This window comes from Agelaius phoeniceus, chromosome 29 (genome assembly GCF_051311805.1).
Source record: "Agelaius phoeniceus isolate bAgePho1 chromosome 29, bAgePho1.hap1, whole genome shotgun sequence".
Taxonomy (NCBI): domain Eukaryota; kingdom Metazoa; phylum Chordata; class Aves; order Passeriformes; family Icteridae; genus Agelaius; species Agelaius phoeniceus.
In genome coordinates this window covers 2,656,051-2,676,658 of record NC_135293.1, presented here as the reverse complement: position 1 = coordinate 2,676,658, position 20,608 = coordinate 2,656,051, and the positions used below count along the sequence as shown (strand labels likewise).

General features: G+C 51.4%; 1 protein-coding gene across 1 annotated transcript; it reads right to left on the bottom strand.

Moving 5' to 3' along the window:
• Window positions 1–243: 243 nt before the first annotated feature.
• On the bottom strand, window positions 244–20,531 carry LOC129131409 (uncharacterized). Its single transcript, XM_077191455.1, has 5 exons — window positions 20,349–20,531; window positions 11,755–11,835; window positions 5,051–5,135; window positions 3,703–4,861; window positions 244–2,166 (listed from the first exon to the last, which is right to left on the bottom strand). Exons 3-5 carry the CDS (start codon window positions 5,051–5,053, stop codon window positions 1,322–1,324), a joined length of 2,007 nt encoding a protein of 668 aa, XP_077047570.1. The 5' UTR covers window positions 5,054–5,135; window positions 11,755–11,835; window positions 20,349–20,531; the 3' UTR covers window positions 244–1,321.
• Window positions 20,532–20,608: the final 77 nt, after the last annotated feature.

Sequence of the window (20,608 nt, the reverse complement as noted above, 5' to 3'; positions counted from 1 at the left end):
TCCCCTCCACAAGAGCTGACTGGGGTCCAGTACGGATCCACTGGGAGCCCGGTACCGACTCCCTCCACAAACGCTGACCAGGGTCCGGGACAGATCGACTGAGACCCCAAAAAGGCCCCACTGGAACCCCAGTACCGACCCCACTCTGCTCCCCGGGGGGGTTGTTCCCGAGCCTTGGGCGTGGGCTGAACCGACCAGAAATGGGGAGGAGAGAGCCCAAAGTGGGGTGGTCTGGGGCTCTGGGGGCTGAGGGAAGCGGGGAGCAGAGGTGTGACCGTAGCTGGGTCACCACAGGACCCTCGGGACAGATCTCAGTCTGGTGTCAGGGCAATGCCACCAGTGCTCCAAAGCAAAGAGGAGCTGGCACACATCCTCCAGCACCTGAGGAGTTTGTCTGGTTTTATGTCTCTTCAAAGGTCCTGATGTTACTTCTTGATGTTCAGTTGGTTGGATGGGACCAACTGGGGCAAAGAGCTTGACCCCCAAGGCTTTGTTTGACACCATGGGAATGGCTCCTAGGGCTTCAAAGGGCCCAAAGCTCTGTGCCTCTGGGCTGGGAGCAGGGGAGACTGAGCACAACAGAGAACACAGCAGTGTTCCAGGAAAGCATCACCTGCTGTTCAGACACAGACAGATAGGACTGAATTAAAGGTTCTTTTATTTGGCTCTGCCAACAATGCACCCAAAAACCTGACTGAGCTGTAACAGTGCTGAGCACACCTCCCAGTGCCTTTGTGGAGTTGGGTTTTGCATTCCAGGGAAACCACTTACCATAAAACCTTTCAACATTGTCAGACACTTTAAATAACTTCTTAAAACAGCCACAACTTCTTCAATCTACAAATCTTTCCCTAAGGGAAATGACCTGAACCTTGTCAGAAATGTTCCTGCAAGGTTGGGATTGGCGGCATCATCGCTCTCCTGTTGCTCATCCTTTCCCACAGGCTGAGCTCTTAGGGTGTCAGCCTCAAAATGTGGGTGCAGCTGACACTCCTGGCCAGGCTCTGCCACCCCCAAGCCCTCTCTGTGTCAGCAGTGGTGGTTTCTAACAGCATTGACTGTGTGGTAGAACATTAACTCGTTTGGCAAATGTGAAACTGAGGACTCTCATTAACTCACTGAATTATCAATTCCAGTAACAGAAACAACAACAAAGGAACTTCCCTGAAAGCCAAGGCACTGCAGATCTGTAAGTACCTTCAGTGCCAAGGTGAAGCTCAGCAGAAGGTTGTCTGTTCTCAACCTACACCAAATATTGCAGTAGGATTGTGTTTCAGAGCAGCCTTGGGGTGGTTGAAGGGGCAAAGCTGAAGGGACACCCCTATTTCTTGGTCTTCCTTACTGCTCCTCTGACATCCTGCGTAATAACTTTCAAGATTTTATCAATTTTGGCTTTTGACAGTGCCTTCCTGATGTACCACACTTTGTCCCAGACAGAGTACAGTGACTTGGGAGCCAGGTAAAGAGGGTGGTTGTCCTCCAGCATGTCTGCTGGCCTCCTCCTGGCATACTCCTTGTAACTGGAGACCGGGCAGTTCTCTGGATCCTCAGGCTTGGCAAAGAGCCGTGGGTTTAGCTCCCCTTCATTTCCCTCAGGGCTCAGATCATCCTTCCACTCCAAGTACTCCACCTCTCCTTTGGTCTTCCTCAGCACCACCTGTCCCCAGTACAGCTGGTGGGCCTGGTGGTGGGTGTTTGCCCCAAACCCCCTAATGAGGTTGGTGAATACAAGGCGCAACAAGCCCTGAGGGTTTGTCTTGCTTAAAATTCCCTTCTCAAGAAGATTTGCCACATCTTCACCTGTCAGGTTCTCCACAACATTCCACTCTTCCTTCTTCTTTTGAAACAGATAATGATGTTTTAATTTATAGGCTTCCTGAGAGGCCTTGAACTCTGGCCCTCTCAATATGCTGTACTGGTAGTTGTGCTGCTGGAGGTACCTGTTGATGTTGCACCGGAAGGTGTTTAAGGAATTGGCAGAAAAGTCCATGCCATTCTGTTTTTTGGTAGATGTGAAGAAGGAGAGCAGGTAGTGGTCAAGGTCTGCAGGAGGCAGCCTGTGGATCTTGCGTGTCTCGGAGGGGTGGTGCCCCCTCAGCCACTCTTCAAACACTTTTATGTCTGCAGTGCTATTGCTTTTCTTTTTCTTCTGCTTGTTCAGCACATCTAAAGGACAAGACATAATTTTGTGGACAGGAAGAATCCACAAAGATCAGTAAAACACAAGGAGATACAGGATAGTGTCTATCTGCTTTCTGGAAGCCATTCTGAGAGGACAGGACTCTCCCAAACCCCTTCCCCTAGAACTCTGGGTCATATTTGTGTTCTCCACAAGACAGCACAACCCAACAGTGCCCAGCACTCCAGGGGAAGTTGGGTCTCTCTCCCTTGGCAGCTGGCCCTGCTCACTGCCATACAGGGAAATTTCCCTTTCACCATGAAATAAAAGCATGAACCAAAGGTTGGGGTGGATGGTGAGGGAGAACACACAGGTGAGTAAAAGTCTACTATGATTTTGTTTAAAGGATTGCCAGGATTCCAGTTGGGCTCTCTCTCAAGTTGCCATGGCAATCCCACATCCACCCAGTTCGATGTAGCATGAGAAATGAATTCTTTGGATTGCTGGAAAGCTCCATCTGCTCGCCTGTGACTCGTCCAGGGCTGAGGATGGGGTGATGGAAAAGGGCTCATGAGCCAACACCTAGAACCCTTTTTGCACCAGGTTCTTTCTTACAGGCTTAGCTGTCATCCTGAAAGACTGATGGCTGTCCCACTTTTTTGGGGTTTTGGCCTGTTTTGTACTGTCTGCTCCAGGTGCAGAGAGGAACAGCTCATGAATCAATAATGCTGAGGCCTCCTCTGAGCCATGAGCCAGTCACCTTGGCAGAAACAGCTACTACAGACATTCCCAGAAGAATTCCCAGTCCCTTCACATGACACATGATGTCAGTTATGAAAATAGTAAAATACTGCTCCCAAACCCCAACTGTGGCAGTTTGTGTGGTTATGGCTCCACAAGGAACAACAACCCCTAAGCCTTTTCAGGACCAGCCCTGGTGCTGTAAGCACATCCCAGGCAGACCCCAAATGCTGCCTCAGCAACCTCTACCCTTCACAAGGACATGCCCAGGCCCCTGTGCTGCAGGACAGCACATACAAAAATCTTAATTCTTGAAAGGACTAAAGAAATGTGTGGAGTCCTGCATTTCCTGTGCAGGACTGACAACTCTGCTGCCACTGGCAGCATTGGGAAGTTTTGCCACTGGCCTTGGTGCAGCCAGAGCTTTGGCCACAATTTCTCTGCATTACTTCCTCTTGTTTCTTTCTCTTGAGACCTGAGTTCCCTGCTCCAGCTCCAGTTTCCCACAGGGACTCTCTCAAGTACAACCAACGTACTGTGTGGGAGTACTGGGTAAAGTGGAAGACCAAAGTATTCAAACTGGGATGTTGGGGCTGGGGCACAGCCAAGAACACCTTTGGGTACCCCCAGAGAAGGGCATTCCCTACAAAAGCACCAATTCCTTTAGGCAGGGAGCTTTATAGTCCCCTCAAGCAGAAACAGGAGTGCCCCAAATCCAAGAGATTTCCTTGGATGCTGCAGTACAAATCTTGGCAGTGATGTGAACTCCTTGGATATTTTGGGAAAGTGATTAATGGAACACCCCCACACCCCTGCAGGCACAGAACTCCACGCTGCCTTACCTCCATTTGAGGCTGCAGGTGGATGTGTCTCTGGACTCTGGAAGGCTGAAGAACAAGGTGTCTGCTCAGATCCTGATGTCTCACTGTCCTCACCCACCTTCTCAGCACCATCCCCACTGGAGCCCATTCCCAGTGTGCCACACTCTGAAGGGCTCAGCTGGAGATGTTGCTGAACAGCAGCAGTGGCTTGGAGCTCAAAGAACATCACTGAGGGCGGTGATTCAGGCTGGGCTTCAGTGCTGGGGACAGGAAGGGGTTTGGGACATCCCTTTGGTGCTGCTGACCCTGGGAGGCTCCTTGCTCTGCAAGCATCAGCCACGGGCCCTGCAGCAGTGGTGGGAGCCAGCCTCAGGATGTTCCTGCTCAGATCCTCTGAGCTGCTGACAGGATCCTGCAGAATGTAGGCACGGGCTAGGGGTGGCTTTGCTGTAGGGGCAAAGGCAGTTTTTTGGGAGGCTGTTGGCTGGTGCAATGCCATCTCCTGGCAGTGGTGCATCTGCAACTTCTCAGCAGATGGCTCTGGCACATTGTCCTGGCTGATTCTGTCCCCTTTGCTGTCTTCATCTGCCTCACACTGCTCTTCATCAGAGATAACGATCTCTGTGTCTTTGTACCTTTTGGACTTCACATCCTGTTCACCAGTCTGGACTCTGCTACCAGACATGGAGAAGTGCTGCTCTGCTGCAGAGAATTTGGCTTTCCTGCTATTTTGACTCCCCTTGGGCTCATTATTCCTTGTGTAGGGGCTGTCAGCCTTCTGCTCAGTGACCCCCTGGGATCTGCCACACGACCCTGTGCTCCCAGGACCTTCTTGGTCCAGCCCAAAAGAGGATGGGGTCAGCCTGAGCTTCTTTTCCTCAAAGCTGGATTCTCTTGCCAAAGACTCAGAGGACAGGAGCCTCCTTCTCCCTCCTACAGCCTCAGTCACTTCTTCACCTGTGCTGTGTGACTTCCCACAGTGCCAGTGGTAGGCATGTCCAGCTCTGCACATCCACAGCACAGCGTTGTCACTGCTCACATGATCTGTGTTCTGCATAAATTCCAGGCCTGGGATCTGGTTGCAGATGGTGCCATGAGTGTGTGCCCAGATCACAAGGTTGGAGAGATCTGCTTGCAGGGAACTGGTACTGCTGCACCCTCTGTCACTGGTGCTCTCACTCTGTAAAGGTGTTGGAGAGAACATGAGTGAGAGAGAAGCAGACAAGAGCAGTTCTTGGGGCTCTTTCTGTCCCTCCCCAGCAGTGCAATAATTCTAGACCAGCAATCACATCTCAGGACTCCTTTTAAAAATCAATTTGTTCTTTCTTTCTTGTCTGTGCTATCATTTATGCCATAACAGAACACTCACCATGCTGCTGCTTTCTGTCTCACTGAGCCTTCTCTCAGGTGGGGATCAGTAAGTGATGCTTTGAGTGGCCTTTCTCTCTCAGAACCTGAAAGGATCATCACATGTGTGTGCTATATACGTGGAGAAGTGTTTATGTATATATATAAAACCCTGACCAGAAGATACAACTGAATTTCTCCATGCTCAGCCCACTGCAGAGCTGTGCCCTCCCTGGGCTGAGCTCCCACTGCACTCCCAGGAACTCTACACACAAAACCTGCCTGGGGTAAATATTTGCAGGATCAGCCTCTGCAACATCAACGGAACGGAAACTAAATATAAACACTGAAAATAGAATTTTGCAAACTGAACTCTGCAAGCCATTCCTTCAGCACTCTGGGGCTGGCAAGCTCTGTGTCTTTAAGTGCTGAACTGCAGAGAGAGGACAAGGAATAGTGAGGCTGCTTCAGCCTGACATCCTCTGACTTTGCAAACAGGAACAAGAGGCAGTTTCCCAACTGAAGGACTTGCACATGCAACTTGTGTTTATATTAGAGACTAAATCTGATTTAGTTTAAACTCTCCCATCTGTCTGGAAGGCTCCATGCAGCAGCCTGGAAGTCATTCCTGTGTCACAGGGGACATGTAGCACGCCCTCAGCACCACAGCAGCCCAGGAGCCATCGCTGACACCACACCCTCACATCTCAGCCCATGGTTAATTAAAAGCTTTGCAATCAGTGATGGGAAAAGAGGCAAGGCTGAGAACACTGGAACCTTGTCAAAAGTGGTTCTTTGAGCAGTTCTGGCTACACAGACCTCAGCTCTTGGGGAGAACAGGCCCTGACTGGTGGTGTGTGAGCACGTGCTGCTGAGAGCACACCTGAGCACAGCTGAGCACACCTGAGCACACCTGAGCACACCTGAGCAGGCACAGGAGCTCCAGCCCTGGGGCTCCTGCTCTCCCAGAGAGCTGGGCAAGGTGGGAGAAGCTCATCCCAGCTGCAATCCATGAACTCAGTGCTTGCCCACAGGGCTGTATCTCAGGAGTCTGGCACTCAGAGGGTGAGGGTGAAGGCTGCCTGAGGTGCAAATTGAGGGTGAAGCCAACAGCACAGGGGCAGGAATGGCTGTGAGTGCTGTGCCCATCCAGCACAGCCCAACACACTGGCTCTCCTGCCCAAAGGGAACAGCTCACACCTCTCACAGGTGCCAGCTGACCAGGAGCTGCTCCCTTCAGGGTGAGCCTGCAGCACAGCACACAGCTCCTTGCTGCACTTCCATCAATCCATATGTTCCTTCCTAATGATAGCACAGATAATTTTAGCCCAAATGCTTGGCTGATGCACGTGCCAGCATGTGGAATGTGCAAAGGCGGGATTGACTGAGAATTTTTTACTGAAATCTGCTGCTGCTTTAACAAAAAAAAATCAGATAATAAAAGCCTTTTTTGGAAGCAGCAAATGCAATTTGAGCTCCTGATGTTAATCAAGGCCTTGTATGGGATCTACTGTTCCTGTGAGCTCACTCCTGATGAACCTGGGCAAACAGGGCAGGGAGTCACCTCCAATGGCCATTTCAGTGCCCTGACCCCTCAGAGGCTCTGCCCAAGCTTCTCCCCAGAGGTGTTTGACCTCCTCAGGCCAGGGCAGCTCACAGCCTGCTCCCACTGAGCCCTCCCTACAAGCTGAACTTGGGGCAGAACCATTTTCCCTCCTGAAGCAAAAGAGAGTTTCATCTCTGAGTTCAGCCTAATTGGGGCAGAACCATTTTCCCTCCTGAAGCAAAAGAGAATTTCACCTTCGAGTTCAGCCTGTGCAATTCCCTGCAAGGGCTGAGCCATTCAGACAGACTCAAAGGAACTTCCATGCCAACAATCTGGTGCCTTCAGTCAGTGTGGGAAAAGGTAACAGGAACAACGGGAAGCTCCCAGTGGTCACAGGGCCACAAAATCACTGACTTGGCAGATGAACATCTTGATCCCTATCACAGGCCCCTGCCAATGGAATGCTTTTATCTCCCCTTATCTCCAGGCACATGTCTTCCTCTTCCTGATCTCTTTGAAAGAAAAGCCTTTTATTCTTCCCTTGCTGTTTAGTTCCCAGCACAGGTTCTGGAGCTCAGCTACAGACCCCTCAGGCTGCTGTGACCCTCAGATTTCCAGCAGCTGAGACTCCCTCAAAGGAATGGCAAGTGGAATTCACAGTCACAGCTGAGTGAGAAAAATGACCACTGTCCTTCCCCCAAAGGCTCAACTGGCGTAGGTGAATTCCCTTTGAATAATAAAAATCCATCTTGATCTTTGTCACAGTTTTTACCTGCAACCCTGGGGAAGGGTCTGGGCTTAGAGTTTGGGGCATTTTGCTTGTTTTGGAGCCTTGTGCCTGATTCAGTGTCTGTGTGGCCTGGAGTGATGTTGTGGGTTAATCCTCTTTCCAGGAGAGGCTCCCATCTGATAATGGACACTGTGTACAGGACCCACACCTTTCTGCAGGAAAACAGGACATTCCAGAGCTGTACAGTAAAGGATTTTATTTTTTTTTTTAAACCCACAGGGAATTCAGTCTACTGCTAAAACCTACAGTTAGGTAAATTCAGGCTCACTCATGGAAAAAAATAAAGTTGGGAGTTTTTTTGGTTTGGGGTTTTTTGTTGGGTTTTTTTGGGGGGTTTTGGTTGGTTGGTTAGTTGGTTGGTTTTGGAGTTTTTTGGGGGGTTAGTGTTTTTTTGGGGGGTTTTTTGGTTGGTTTTTTTTTGTTTGCTTGTTTGTTTTTGGTTTTTTGGGGTTTGGTTTTTTTGGGGTTTTTGGGTTGGTTTCTTTTGTTGGTTTTTTTTTTGTTTGTTTGTTTTTTGGCTTTTTTTTGTGTGTGTTTTTTTTTTTTTTTAATCTACAAGGTTTGGCTTTCTCAGGCCCTGCTCTGCACAGCTTTCCAGGCCTCAGTGCTGTGGGTACTGATTTTACCTCTGTATTCCAGAAAATGTGGCCAGGTAATTTCACAAGAGTCTCCAGCACTTCAGGGGAGACTGAACTTTGAGCTGGACTGAAACATGGAAGCTCAAAAAAAGCTTTTTTTTTTTCGTTTTAAGACTTTATGTGTGTCCTTTGAGTCCTTGGTGGCAGGGGGGGAGAGCAAACTCAGCACTTTCTGAGATTTATCCTCCTCTAAGCTCTGTCAGACACAGAGTGACCTGAGATTGTCACCACTGGGATCTTCCCCTGTCCCCCTCCCAGGTGTGCTGAAGGCCTGAACCCATAAAACAGACACAGCCTTGTGCAAACAGGAGCACTACATAAAGGCATTAATTTGGAGGCACTAAAAGCCCTTTGCCCCCCGTGTCCTTGTCCCATTGCCCTGTGACAGCCCTGCCTGGTGCCTCTCAGGGCCTCCAGCGCCTGTTTTGCAGATTAGAACCTGGGACATGCACCCAGAGCCAGAGAATTGGAGAGCTCTGACTTCCCTGCTCCAGATAAGACAGTGCAGGAAACTGCAGCAATCCTGTTAGGAAAACAACAGGATACAGAAGAGCAGAGCTTAAACTTGACTCCTGCCCCCTTGGGAAGCCCTCCCTGGAGGTGAGGGGAGCTGGGACAGCCCCCAAACACACGTGTGGGGCACTGCCCGAGCACGGAGGCACTGCTGGGGCTGTGTCAGGGCAGGAAGGGCTGAAGCTGCACTCAAACACATCTGGCTGCAGCACAGGAGCTGAGTGGAGCAGCTGCAGCTCATGGCTGCCAGAATTCACGGGGCTTGTCCCACCCTCCTCAGCAGGAGCCATGGGGATGGAGCCATCATTTCCTAACAAATTGGTTTTCCCGTTCTCTACGTCGTTTGTTTGCCTCCTCATCTGCCCTGTACAAGAATCTTCTGAGCACCTCTTCAGCTCTCTTCCTGCTTGCCCACATCCTTCCAGCTTGCAGAAATACAATTCCCAGGATCCATCCTGTGCTTGCTCCAGGGCACCGTGCCTCCATTTTGAGAGAGGCTCCCACAAAATCCCACCGGGAGTGTCTGTGGAGGGCAGGATCTGACTGCAGGCACCAAGAGGGAGACGGACCCTGCTGGCAAACACTGCCCTCCAGCACCACATTCCTTAAACAAGACTTATTTTTTGTTCAAAGACTCGGACATCACTTTTTCCCTGAGTTCTAATTATCTCTGCTCCTGAGGGGCTGAGTTCCAGAGCCACTGGCCTGGGATGCAACTGTGAGCACTGAATCAAGGCCTCTGAAAAATCCAAATAAATCCAAAAATCTAATAAAAGCCACGGGCAGCTGACACAGCGCTGCCTGGGCCACCAAACAGGGACCAGCCACCAAACCAGCCTGGGGAAGGGAAAAAAAAAATCATTGGAAACCATGAACTTCTATTAATAGGAGCTCACGTTGTATTTCCCAGGAGGAAGTTGGAAAGCTGCAATCAGCAAAGGCCAAATCTGTGACCTGGGCAGGAAATGCTGCAGTGTCACTGTCACAGTGTCAAGGTGGAGTCTGGGGGCACCTCACACCTGTGCCAGTGCCCTGGGGGTGTCACCCTGATTTTTTAAGATTTTCTAAGCCTTCTGATGTTCACATTCTCGTAACAAACTTTCTCCCACACACTTCCTGTAAATAACTTATTATTCTTTTATGGAGGAGAAATTTGATGGACTGTTGGTTTGTCCAGTGCCATTGCAGAGGTGGCACTGTCACCCTCCAATCCACTGTCACTTTTGGAAAACTGTAAATGTTGGAGTCAGAAATTAAACTTCCTTTTCTTCACCTTGAGAGCAGCGCTGTGTTGTTTCTGCTCTCGGGGTTTGTCGCCAAGCACCGGGCACCGGGTGGCTCCGGTACCTCCCCCTTTGCTCCTCCCGGTTCTGCCGCGTTGGAGCGCGCCGGGCTCGCCAAACACCCGGGAACGACGTGGAACGGGAATCCTTTTGTTCCTGCTCCCCGCGGCCGGAGCTGCCCGGTACCGGCAGGGGGAGCTCGGCTCCGGTACCGGCGGAGGGCGCTCGGTCCCGGTACAGGCAGGAGGAGCTCGGTTCCGGTACCGGCAGGGGGAGCTCGGCCCCGGTACCGGCGGAGGGCGCTCGGTACCGGCAGGGGGAGCTCGGCTCCGGTACCGGCAGGGGGAGCTCGGCTTCGGTACTGGAGCCGAGCGGTATCAGAGAGCTCACCAATTAAATATTAAAACTTCTAAAGGATATTGAGTTTCTTTTGTGCGTTCGGCTCCGGTACCGGAAGGGGGAGCTCGGCTCCGGTACCGGCGGAGGGCGCTCGGTACCGGCAGGGGGAGCTCGGTGCCGGTACCGGCAGGGGGAGCTCGGCTCGGTACCGGAAGGGGGAGCTCGGCTCCGGTACCGGCGGAGAGCGCCCGGTACCGGCAGGGAGAGCTCGGCTCCGGTACCGGCAGGGAGAGCTCGGTCCCGGTACCGGCAGGGGGAGCTCGGCCCCGGTACCGGCGGAGAGCGCTCGGTACCGGCAGGGGGAGCTCGGTCCCGGTACCGGCAGGGGGAGCTCGGTGCCGGTACCGGCAGGAGGAGCTCGGCTCCGGTACCGGCGGAGAGCGCTCGGTACCGGCAGGGGGAGCTCGGTGCCGGTCCCGGCAGGGGGAGCTCGGTCCCGGTACCGGCGGAGAGCGCTCGGTACCGACAGGGGGAGCTCGGTGCCGGTACCGGCAGGGGGAACTCGGTCCCGGTACCGGCAGGGGGCGCTCAGCCCCCGGTGCTCGCCCCGGCCCCGCCGGGAGCGGCAGCCCCGCAGCACCGGTGGGCAGGGCCGGGAGGAGCGAGTCCCCGGGCCGGGCTCGGTCCGTGCTGCTCCACCGGGACCAAAAGCCAAAGCGAACAGCCGGGACTGAGAGGGGAGGGTGCAAATGGTGTTTTGTTTAATTCTCAGGAAGTTTATTGCGGTTTTTTACATTTCTGAGCAGCCTTTTAAAGTTTAACTAAAAACCATCGTGTGACACAAGGTGCTTCGTCAACCATCTGCTAAACTGAACTGAACCAATCCGATCCAAGCCAAACCCACAGAGCACTGCTGGGAACAGGACACAGCAGCCAGAGTTTCACCCCAGTTTTGGGGCTGGCACCAGACCCTGTCCTCTGCTGTCCCACCTGCTCACAGAGCAGAGCTCACGTTCCCCCAGCACGCTCTGGCTGGAGTGTGGCAGCAATTTGTTATTAAATAGTATTTGTGGTCGATCTGTGACTTGTAATTAGATGTAATTGCTCACAATGGGACATGGTAACCTACTTCTTTTGCAATACAAACCATCTTTAGTGACTGACACCTCAGCTCCTTCCTACCCCTGTCTAAAGCCTCTGAAATTGAGGTGACTCAGCCTGGGGTGCAGGACTCATCTCACCAGCACCAGGCAAACACTCACGTTCGCTTCTGCACCCCAGGTGTTTCCAGAGGTTTGCTGGGATGTGATGGGAAATGGCTCCTGGAGGCAGGAAAAAACACTGCTGGTAACAGTGCTGGTAACAAAGTACCTTGCAGGGAGGGGAAGCTCCCTGGCTGTGGGATGGCTCCTTCCAGTCCCTGCTGGATCTCTGCCACCATGGGGAGCACAAAAGGAGCCCCAGGTTCAACATCCCCCTGAGCAGCACCCCAGGGTTTTGGCCACAGGCTCCCTGGTGATGCCATCAGTGAGACTTAGAGGCTCCCACCTTTGGAGCCTTGGCTCCTGCTCAATTTTCTACTCTGCCCTCGTTTTGCCGTGCCCCTGCCTCCCTTACCTGCTCCAAGGTCAGGCAGGCAGCCTCCCACAGAGCAGAGCACTGCCCAAGGACAGGATCCCATCCAGGGCACAGGGCAGCCTAGGAGAGAGGGGAGACAGGTGTTTGTTAGCAAAGGGAACTCAGAGCCAGCTGCCAGTCCCTGGGGTGGGATGGAAGCTGTGAGCAAAGCTCTCTGTCCTGAGAGCCCTTGGCTTGGTTGGGCTCTGAGTGGCCACCAGGACCAGCAGGGTCTGGAGATTGCTGTCCCCCACTCCCTGAGAGCCTTAGAGATAAAAACCCCACAGCTGGATGATCCTTTGGACAAGAAACACACGCTTGGCCTTGGATCCAGGAGAGCTGCAGCTGCAACACCCTGCCCAGAGCATGAGGAGGAGCAAACCAAGCAACTCCACTCAACAGATTCCACAGAAACCAGAGCCAAGGGGTGGTTTGGATCTGGAGTTCTCAGCTGAAAGTGTCCCTGAGGGAAGGATTCTGAGAACTCACTTCCACCTGCTGCAGAAGGAACCTGTCATCTTGCACTGTGGAACAAAGTAATTTCTCAATAAATAAAGTATTGTCATGTATTTTTTGAGCCCTGACCTTCAAGTAAGAAAATGTAGCTGAACTGCAATACTACAACTACAAATGTAACCCCTCAGGAGGGAACTTAGCTCCACAGGGAGAGTGAGTGAGCTCATGGAAACGCTCCCCTGGCTGAAGGCGCAGGTAGTGCCTGCACAGGAGGCAGCCAGGAGTGACACATCCCCAACTTCCAGACCTGCTGCCAGGCACTGGGAGCCTCTTTTGGGCTGTGGTGATGCTGGTTTTACCCAAACCCAGGAATTCAGTGCTGTGGTGCACACAGAACTGATGGCTGTGCCCACAAGGAGCCCTGTGCCTGTGTTTTGGGCATGCTGGGGCCCCATGAGACAGCTTTGCACAGGCTCCTGTCATTGTCACTGCCTTGGTATCAGAGAGCTCACCAATTAAATATTAACACTTCTAAAGGATATTGAGTTTCTTTTGTTCCTTTGGCATGGACAGTGTTCTCAGTTCTCCCTGACTTCACATGCTGCATCTTCCTGCCTTCATGTTCTTTTAATGCTTTATTTCATACTCCAGCAGGCTTCCTTCACCTCCTGTCTGTCACAGGGAGCATCTGCTGTACAATGCAGTCCAGGAGACAGCATTTAGGGAGCAGGCTGCTCACCCAGACCCCAGACCACAATCAAACCCCCAATTCCATGGTTCTGCACACAGGCTGTTGTGTCCCTTCATACACTTCCACCCAGTTTGATCCAGAGTGCTTTGGATTTGAGTCTGCAATCACAAAGTGAGATTCCTGAACACTTTCACCATCTGAAGCATGAGCAAACCTTCACACCATGAAAGCAAAAGCCCTTTAACCATAGAGCAAGGCTTCCCTGAGCTGTTCCAGTGCACAACATCCTTTGGGAACATACGGGCCAGCAACCACACGAGATGCCCACAGCATAACTACAGTACTGACAAACCAATTGAGCCTCAGCAGCTGCCTCTGGGAAGGTTTCATTCATGCCCAGCACTGCCTTTTAAACTTGAGTGCCACTGGAACAAACACATCTTTGATCCAAGTAGGAAATAATTTGAAGCTTTGTGTTTAATAGAGCTGCAGCCCTGGGGAAATGATGTCGATCTTGGCTGGGATGACAATGGGGCTCATGGCAGGCACAGAGCATGGCTGTCCCCATCCTCTGTGGGCACAGAGAGTGGCTGTCCCCATCCTCTGTGGGCACAGAGCGTGGCTGTCCCCACCCTCTCTGAGCCAGCTGTGTTTGGACATCTTTGTTCTTGACTCAGCGTGGAAACAAGCTGCACGGCCGAGGCTCCTGAACTGCCATGTGTGGCACCAAAAGACAGATTTGGGGAAAGGGGGAGCAGGATTTGGGCAATCCCTCCTGTCCTCTTGTTCCTTCCTCTTGTCTTTGGAGTCTCTCATGTCCCACTCAGCTCCAGGGGAACCACACGCAGCACAGATTATAGGGGGGTGCAAACACAAACATGGAGGAGCACAGGGGCAGTACTGGGCTGTACACACCTGTGTGATCTGCCTGCCCTGGGGACACCTCTTCAAATGTTGCTGCCATTTCTACCTGTAAAATCCTGTGTTCAGAGCAGGGAGCGAGCAGCAGGCAGGCTCCACACCCCAGGGACCATCCCTGGATGCTCTGCAGGTGCCTCTCTGTCAGGGCCCTTTTTCATTTAAATGACCCCTGCTCAGACTGGGACATTCTCCTGTCTGGAATCATCTGGCATCTGTATCCATCTGAATGGCAGATGCAACAGGAGACACCTGTGGACAGAGGGGCAGAGCTAAGGTTTCAGGAACAATCACAGGTGAGGGATGGAGAGGCTGCAGCAATAATGCATGAGCTGCACCTGCCTCCCCTCACTGCTGGGAGAACCAGTACAGCACTGCTAAACTGGGAACACCAGGCTATGGTGTGCTGGGACAGAAGCAGATCTGAGTCCTCTCAAAGTCCTGCAGAGCCCCCCATGCTGCAACTCTGGAAATTATTGCTGAGCCCCCTCGAGAGGCTGGTCAGGAAATTGGCATTATCCTTAAGAGGGTCACAAAATCAAATTGTTACAAGGAAGGGAAGGAGCTTCTCAGGCCATTGCTGGGCACAGGGAAGCAACAGGATGGCACTTATCTGTCCCTGCAAACAAAGAAGAAGGAAATGCAGAGCTGGAGCCATGGACAGACAAGCATTTACTTCCCTGCCCTGGGATAGAGGGAGATGTGCTTGGAAGAAGGGTTGTTTGTATAAATAAATGTTCATTCTTGGCAGTGGAATGCAAACTATGCTGAGGGGCTGGAACCAGGCACTCGGGAAAGCTGAGGCCAGAGCAAGGGAGAGACGGAGCGAGGCTGCAGGGAGGAAATTCACATTCATTTTTAGCAACTTGGAGAGGCTCTCGAGCCTGTTTGACATTTTTAATTATGCTGATGCAGAGCCTATTTCAAGGACAAAAAAAAGTCAGGATTGCAGGTTAAACAATTAGGAAATTTCACACCAGACAGTGAGGAGCAGTGCTGCCTGGGGGTCTGGAGACTCTCTGAAACACGGGATCATCTTTCAGCCTTTCTAGACAGACGGAATTTGAATGTCTTGCAGAATCCTCGCCCAGGTCAGGAACTCAGAGCATGGCCCTGTAAACCTCTCCTGATGGTATTTTCTGAGAGCACACAGGAGGCAGGAAAGATGAGCCTGAGCTGCTGCTTTCTTTGTCCAGGCATTCCTGCAAGGTTTCTGGAAGGGCAGAAAATCATCCTGCAATGTGGCATCAACTGTGTCAGAGTCTGTAACTTCACAGAGGGAAACGCTGCAATTTCTGGTGCAGAGTGAGCTCAGCTCGATGGTTTCACATCACCGAGTCAGGGCTTGCTTTCCATGCTCAGAAAATGACCTTTTGTCATGCAACCATCCTGACCTCAGGGTCTCAGTTTCCCTGTGTATTCATAGAAAAGAGCTTTACCTGCTTGCTCACCCACTGTTCTCTCTGAAAAACGTGTAAGGACCTTTCCCTGCATTTCAGTTTGGGTGTCAGGGGCCACAGCTGTGGCACTGAAGGGCAGGAGTTGCCTCTTTTGCTCAGCAGAGATGTCAGCTCCCCTTCTCCGAGTCCTGGCACTGTACTGGGGACAGAGGAATGGAATTGGAACCTTTGCCTTCTCCTTGAGATAATGGAAAGTCACAGGGAGGTATCCAGCTTTGGGCATGAATAAATCATTGCAGGTATGAATTATTCAGGGCTCAGCCCTCCACATGTGCTCCATTCAGACTCCAGGGCAGCATCCCTGCTGTGTGGGGGTTTCTTCCCCAACACTCCACGTCTAAGGCAAGCTGATGAGTCCAGGCTTTCCAATATGATTAAAAGAATAATTAAAAATCCAGCAGGAAAAAGCTGCTCAAAAGTGCTGTGACAGCTCAGGTTGACATTCCAATGGCCAGGCAATGCCTGAGCTCCAAGAGCTGTCCACAAGTTACTCACAGGATGGGATGGGAATAAGAAGTGGCTCAGGAAATTGGGAGCACAGGCTGGAGGGGAGAAGTGGAATGATGGGCACAGAATCAATACAGGGACCAACACAACCTTCTGATAGCTTGTGTCTAACACAAAAACACAGGTTTTATCTGGATTTCTCAAATGACAATAAGCAAATTTAGGGAATAAATCAAAATCTCTGGCTTTGATCTGTGTTGTGAGATCAAGGACTTTGCCTTGTGGCGCTTTTTAAAAATCTTGTTTATTATGAGCTGAAATGGGTTGAATGAAGAGGAAATCTGGTTTGCAGTAACTGGAAGGATGGCAATGTTAAGAGTGATGAATTTAATGTCAGAGTCCAAATCATGGACCCTGGGGCCCAGGAGAGGAGGGGCTGCCATGAGCCCCAGGTGCTGCCAGGTGATGTCTGGGCAAGAGAAGGGGTTATAATCAGACCATAGATTAATAAAACCACAGATTCATCAAACCATAGCCTAACCTTCAGCACTCCAACCCCAACTAGGAGGGGAAAAAACTGCTGTGTTGAACAGCCAGGAAATGGCTGCTGAGTCCCGCACAGGAAATGAGTCAGCCCAGAGCATCGGGAGGAGCCGTGGGGACAGGGAAGTGCTGAAATAACATGGAGAAATACAGAAAAAAAGCCTCTTGTGTCGTGGACTAAAAAGAAGGAAAGACGTAAAATGTGAGTTCTTGTGATTCTGCTTCAAATGTGAAGTTCATGTAGGTGCTGTAGAAGGGGCACTCAGCACAAGCCATGCCCAGGTGCAGCTCTCCTGCCTTGCAGTGTTTCTCACCTGCTCAGCTCTGGCCCTGCACAGGAGGCCTCACGGTGCTGTGGTGGCAGAGCTGTCACTGACACCCTGCTCAGAGAGCCCACACACGGGTTAGGAATCACAGAATCAAAGTCACTCCCCCTTGTGCAGGCCTTTGTAAAAAAAATCAGTCTCCAAAACCACTTTTTATTACTGACAGCACATTCAGCTCAATTCCAAACCCATTTATTTACCAGCTACCAGTCAGAACACTCTTTGATAGCACTCCATGCTGCCAAACTCTCGTGAGCTGTGTCACGAGAAAGAAACACTCCCCTCATTCAGGCTGTGTCTTGCTCAGAAAGCCACGTGTGTGCAGGTACGAGCTGCACCTCTCCCAGATGCTGGAATCAACACAATGCAGACCAGGAGAGACAGAATTCCACCTCTCCCACCCCTCCTCCTCCAAGCACCCCAGCTGCAGAGGGACTTTGGGTCCCTCTCCTGGTCCCTTCTCTCAGGCACGAGGAGGGGAGGCCGTGGTGGTTTCTGCTGGACTGACAAACCCAAAAGCAGGGATTGAGCTCCTGCTCGGATTCCTCTCCTGCCCTGCACTAACCATTCCCAGAGCGGTGATGTGGCATCATGAACGAGGCACTGAAGAATGTTCTGGCACCATGAGATGCTGCTGAAGCTGCCAATAAGCTTTGAAATAAAACCGCCGTGTTCGCTGAGAGGGCTTGAAAGTAAATAAAAGCCACAGAGAGAAGCAGAAGGATTGGAGACTCCTGGGGGTTTTTTTGGGATTACAGTGGTAGCACAGTCATCTGTGAGAGTTCCCTGGTTTAGGGCCTTGCTGGGAATAATGAGGCAGGAGAGGAACTTCCAGGAAAACAATTCACTGGCAGCAGTATCCAGTGTGCCCCAGGGTTTGGGTTCATGAACTGGACCCTGTTTAGGAGGGTTCTGGTTTTCAAACCTGGCAGCAGTATCCAGTGTGCCCCAAGGTTTGGGTTAATGAGCTGCACCCCTTTTTAGAAAGGTTCTGGTTTTCAAACCCTGGCAGCAGTGCCCAGTGTGCCCCAGGGTTTGGGTTCATGAACTGGACCCCATTTAGGAAGGTTCTGGTTTTCAAACCCTTGTAGCAGTATCCAGTGTGTCCTGGGGTTTGGGTTCATGAACTGCATCCCTTTTTAGGAAGGTTCTGGTTTTCAAACCCTTGTAGCAGTATCCAGTGTGCCCCAAGGTTTGGGTTCATGAACTGGACCCCATTTAGGAGGGTTCTGGTTTTCAAACCCTGGACTCCCTTTAGGAGGGTTCTGGTTTTCAAACCACTGGCAGCAGTATCCAGTGTGCCCCAAGGTTTGGGTTCATGAACTGCAGCTTTCAAACCTGGCAGAAATATCCAGTGTGTCCTGGGGTTGGGGTTCATGAACTGGACCCCGTGTAGGAGGGTTCTGGTTTTCAAACCCTGGCAGCAGTGCCCAGTGTGCCCTGGGGTTTGGGTTCATGAACTGCACCCCTTTTTAGGAATGTTCTGGTTTTCAAACCACTGGCAGAAACGTTGGGTGGAAGAGGAAGGAGAAGGGGAAGGGTTTTGCCAGCTTGTGAAGGACAAGGTTGCAAAGAGAAGCGTCCATGACCCCACACGGGCTGGGGAGCTGTGTAACAATACAAAAGGAACAGGCAGGAAAGGGTCCTGCTTGTTTCAGAGAGTTTTTCTTCCCTGCTGGTGAATTAAATGCCAAGAGATAACACATGCAGGAAAGGCTCAAAAAGGAATAAACTGGGTGTGCCCCAGAGCCCTTCCCGGCAAGAGGAACCAGAGCCAGAACCAGGGTGGGACGTGGGACTCTGCTGTAGGATCATACAAAAGAAGCTGATTCATTTTTTTCCCTTTGCCCTCCTGTTTTTTTTGTTTGTTTTTTTTTTTTCATACAGTCATTTTCATCTGGGTTTGTTTTTCAAAACAAACACAAGGACACACAGGGGCTGGTCCTGCTCCCTGCTGTGTTTTCATATCAAGTGTAATCTTGTTCTTAAAAGCATTTTCCCCTTTGGCCCAGAGAAAACCACAACAGTGTCACTGGTCACTTGTAGTCCCATAGTACCTGAGCAGATGCTGTCTAAAAAATTCTCTTCCTATGGCAGGAAAACGGCTGATAAAATGTTGCACAATCATCACTTCTGCAAGGACTGTGGAAAATCAGCGTGAGCTTGCACACAAACCTTAAAGACCCTTTCAAGTCAGACCAAACCTGCAGAGGAAAGGCCTCTGGAAAGGAAAATCAGGAATCCTGTGGTGGAATTTACCTGTTTACTCTGCCAAAGATACCTGAAAAGCACCTGGAATGCCTGCACATGCCATAAACTCAGCAGCTACCAGAAAATCAGACCCTGGCCTGTGATCAGTGATGAGTGTTAATGAATGTTTTCAGTCTTTGTGGGGTGTTCAGGGTACAGAAATACCCCACATTGGAAAAAATACCTCCACAGCATCCTCTACCACCAAAATTCCTTACTTATGGAAGAAACACCTCCATGGGAAACACACCTTTAACCAGGCACAGTCCAAGGGAGCTTGTGTTGGCAGCTAAATTCCTGCTCTCTTTGATCACTTTATCTCTCTGCCTCTCAGCTACAGAGGATCTATAATCTCATCATTTTCCCATTCTTTGCCTCATCGAAGTTGTAAATCTCTTATCTGAGGCAGCAGCTGAGCCTTTCATATGCAGGAGGCAGTGGTTTCAGATGGGTTTAGCTGCCTTCAGCAATAGGTCAGAACACGTTTTTCCTCAGTTTTAAACTCCACAGGGGCCAAACTGGAAGCCCGGTAACGCGAAGATTCAGGAACCAGAGTTCCCAGCTCCTGGAAAGATCCAAGGCCGAGGGAAGCTGCATTTCACAGAGGGCGATGAGAGTGAAGCAGGCAGGAGATGCCTGATCCTGCCCACTGAAACCAACCCCTGAGCACTGCCCCAGTGAGAAATGAGGGCTCTGGTCAGAGCACCTGGCACAGCAACACGTGTTTGGGAGAGAACAAGACCCCTCCACTTCTGAATTCTTCTCTTCCCTTCTCACGTTGTCAAGTGTGCGCTTGAGAGAGACGCGAGAACGCAAAATGCGTGTCTGTACCTGCCTGACACAAAGCACAAACACTGCCCAGGGATTTCATTTGCACTCTTGTTTCTTAAATGAATTTTCTGAGCCCTCACATACACTGCCGTGTCACAGCCCAGGTGATGATGTTCTACAGGTTATCACTGGTAGAGGTACTTTGGCAAAACTACAAAATATATTCACAGAAAAGCCCTGGGTGGGAAGGCTGGCAGGACAGAGGAGCCTGGCTGAGGGCAGAACGAGAAATTAGCTATAAACTGACCAATTAATCCCCGTGGGGGATGGCAAACGAGGCTCAGAGAATGGGCAACTAGAATTCCCAAGGAGCAAATAGTGCATTTAAACAGAGCGTTTAATCCATGGAGCAGTGCTGGGGAGGATCCGAGGGTGCCTGGTCACCCTGCAGGAGCCACAGAAGGATCTCACACAAAGCCACAACATTCTTTTGAAATTCACAAGTGGCCCAGCACTTGTAAAACAAATCTTCCAGAGGCTTGACAAGCCCCAAATCCCTGGAATACGCGCGAATCCCTGCACAAGTGAGGCTTACAGGTAACGACCGACATTAAGAGTGAGACAAGCCGATCTAATTTGCACTGAACTGCCCCTGACGTGCAAGAGAGCTGGGCACCAAAATCTCACAACCGTACCTGAGCCCCAGACCGGCAGGTACGTTTCACGTCTTACCTCACAAGCTCTCTCTCTCTCACCCTCTGGTAATCTTTATCCTTAAGACATTAACTGCGATCACACACACTCCTGTACTTTAAGCCAGCCCCTGGGCCCTGCGCGACCCCCGAGGGGCACGGCGGGCGGGCGCCCCTAAGCCGGGATGGCGGCGGCGCGTGGCTTCCCTGCCCGCCCCCAACATGGCGGCGGCGCCGCCGGGTCTCACAACGTGCACGAGGGGGACCCGCTTGCCCGTACCCAAGATGGCGCCCAGCGCC

Coding starts and splice junctions, on each gene's coding strand:
- LOC129131409 (XM_077191455.1), bottom strand. Junction 2,167..3,702: donor ACCTGCAGCCTCAAATGGAG/GTAAGGCAGCGT, acceptor CTTGTCCTTTAG/ATGTGCTGAACAAGCAGAAG.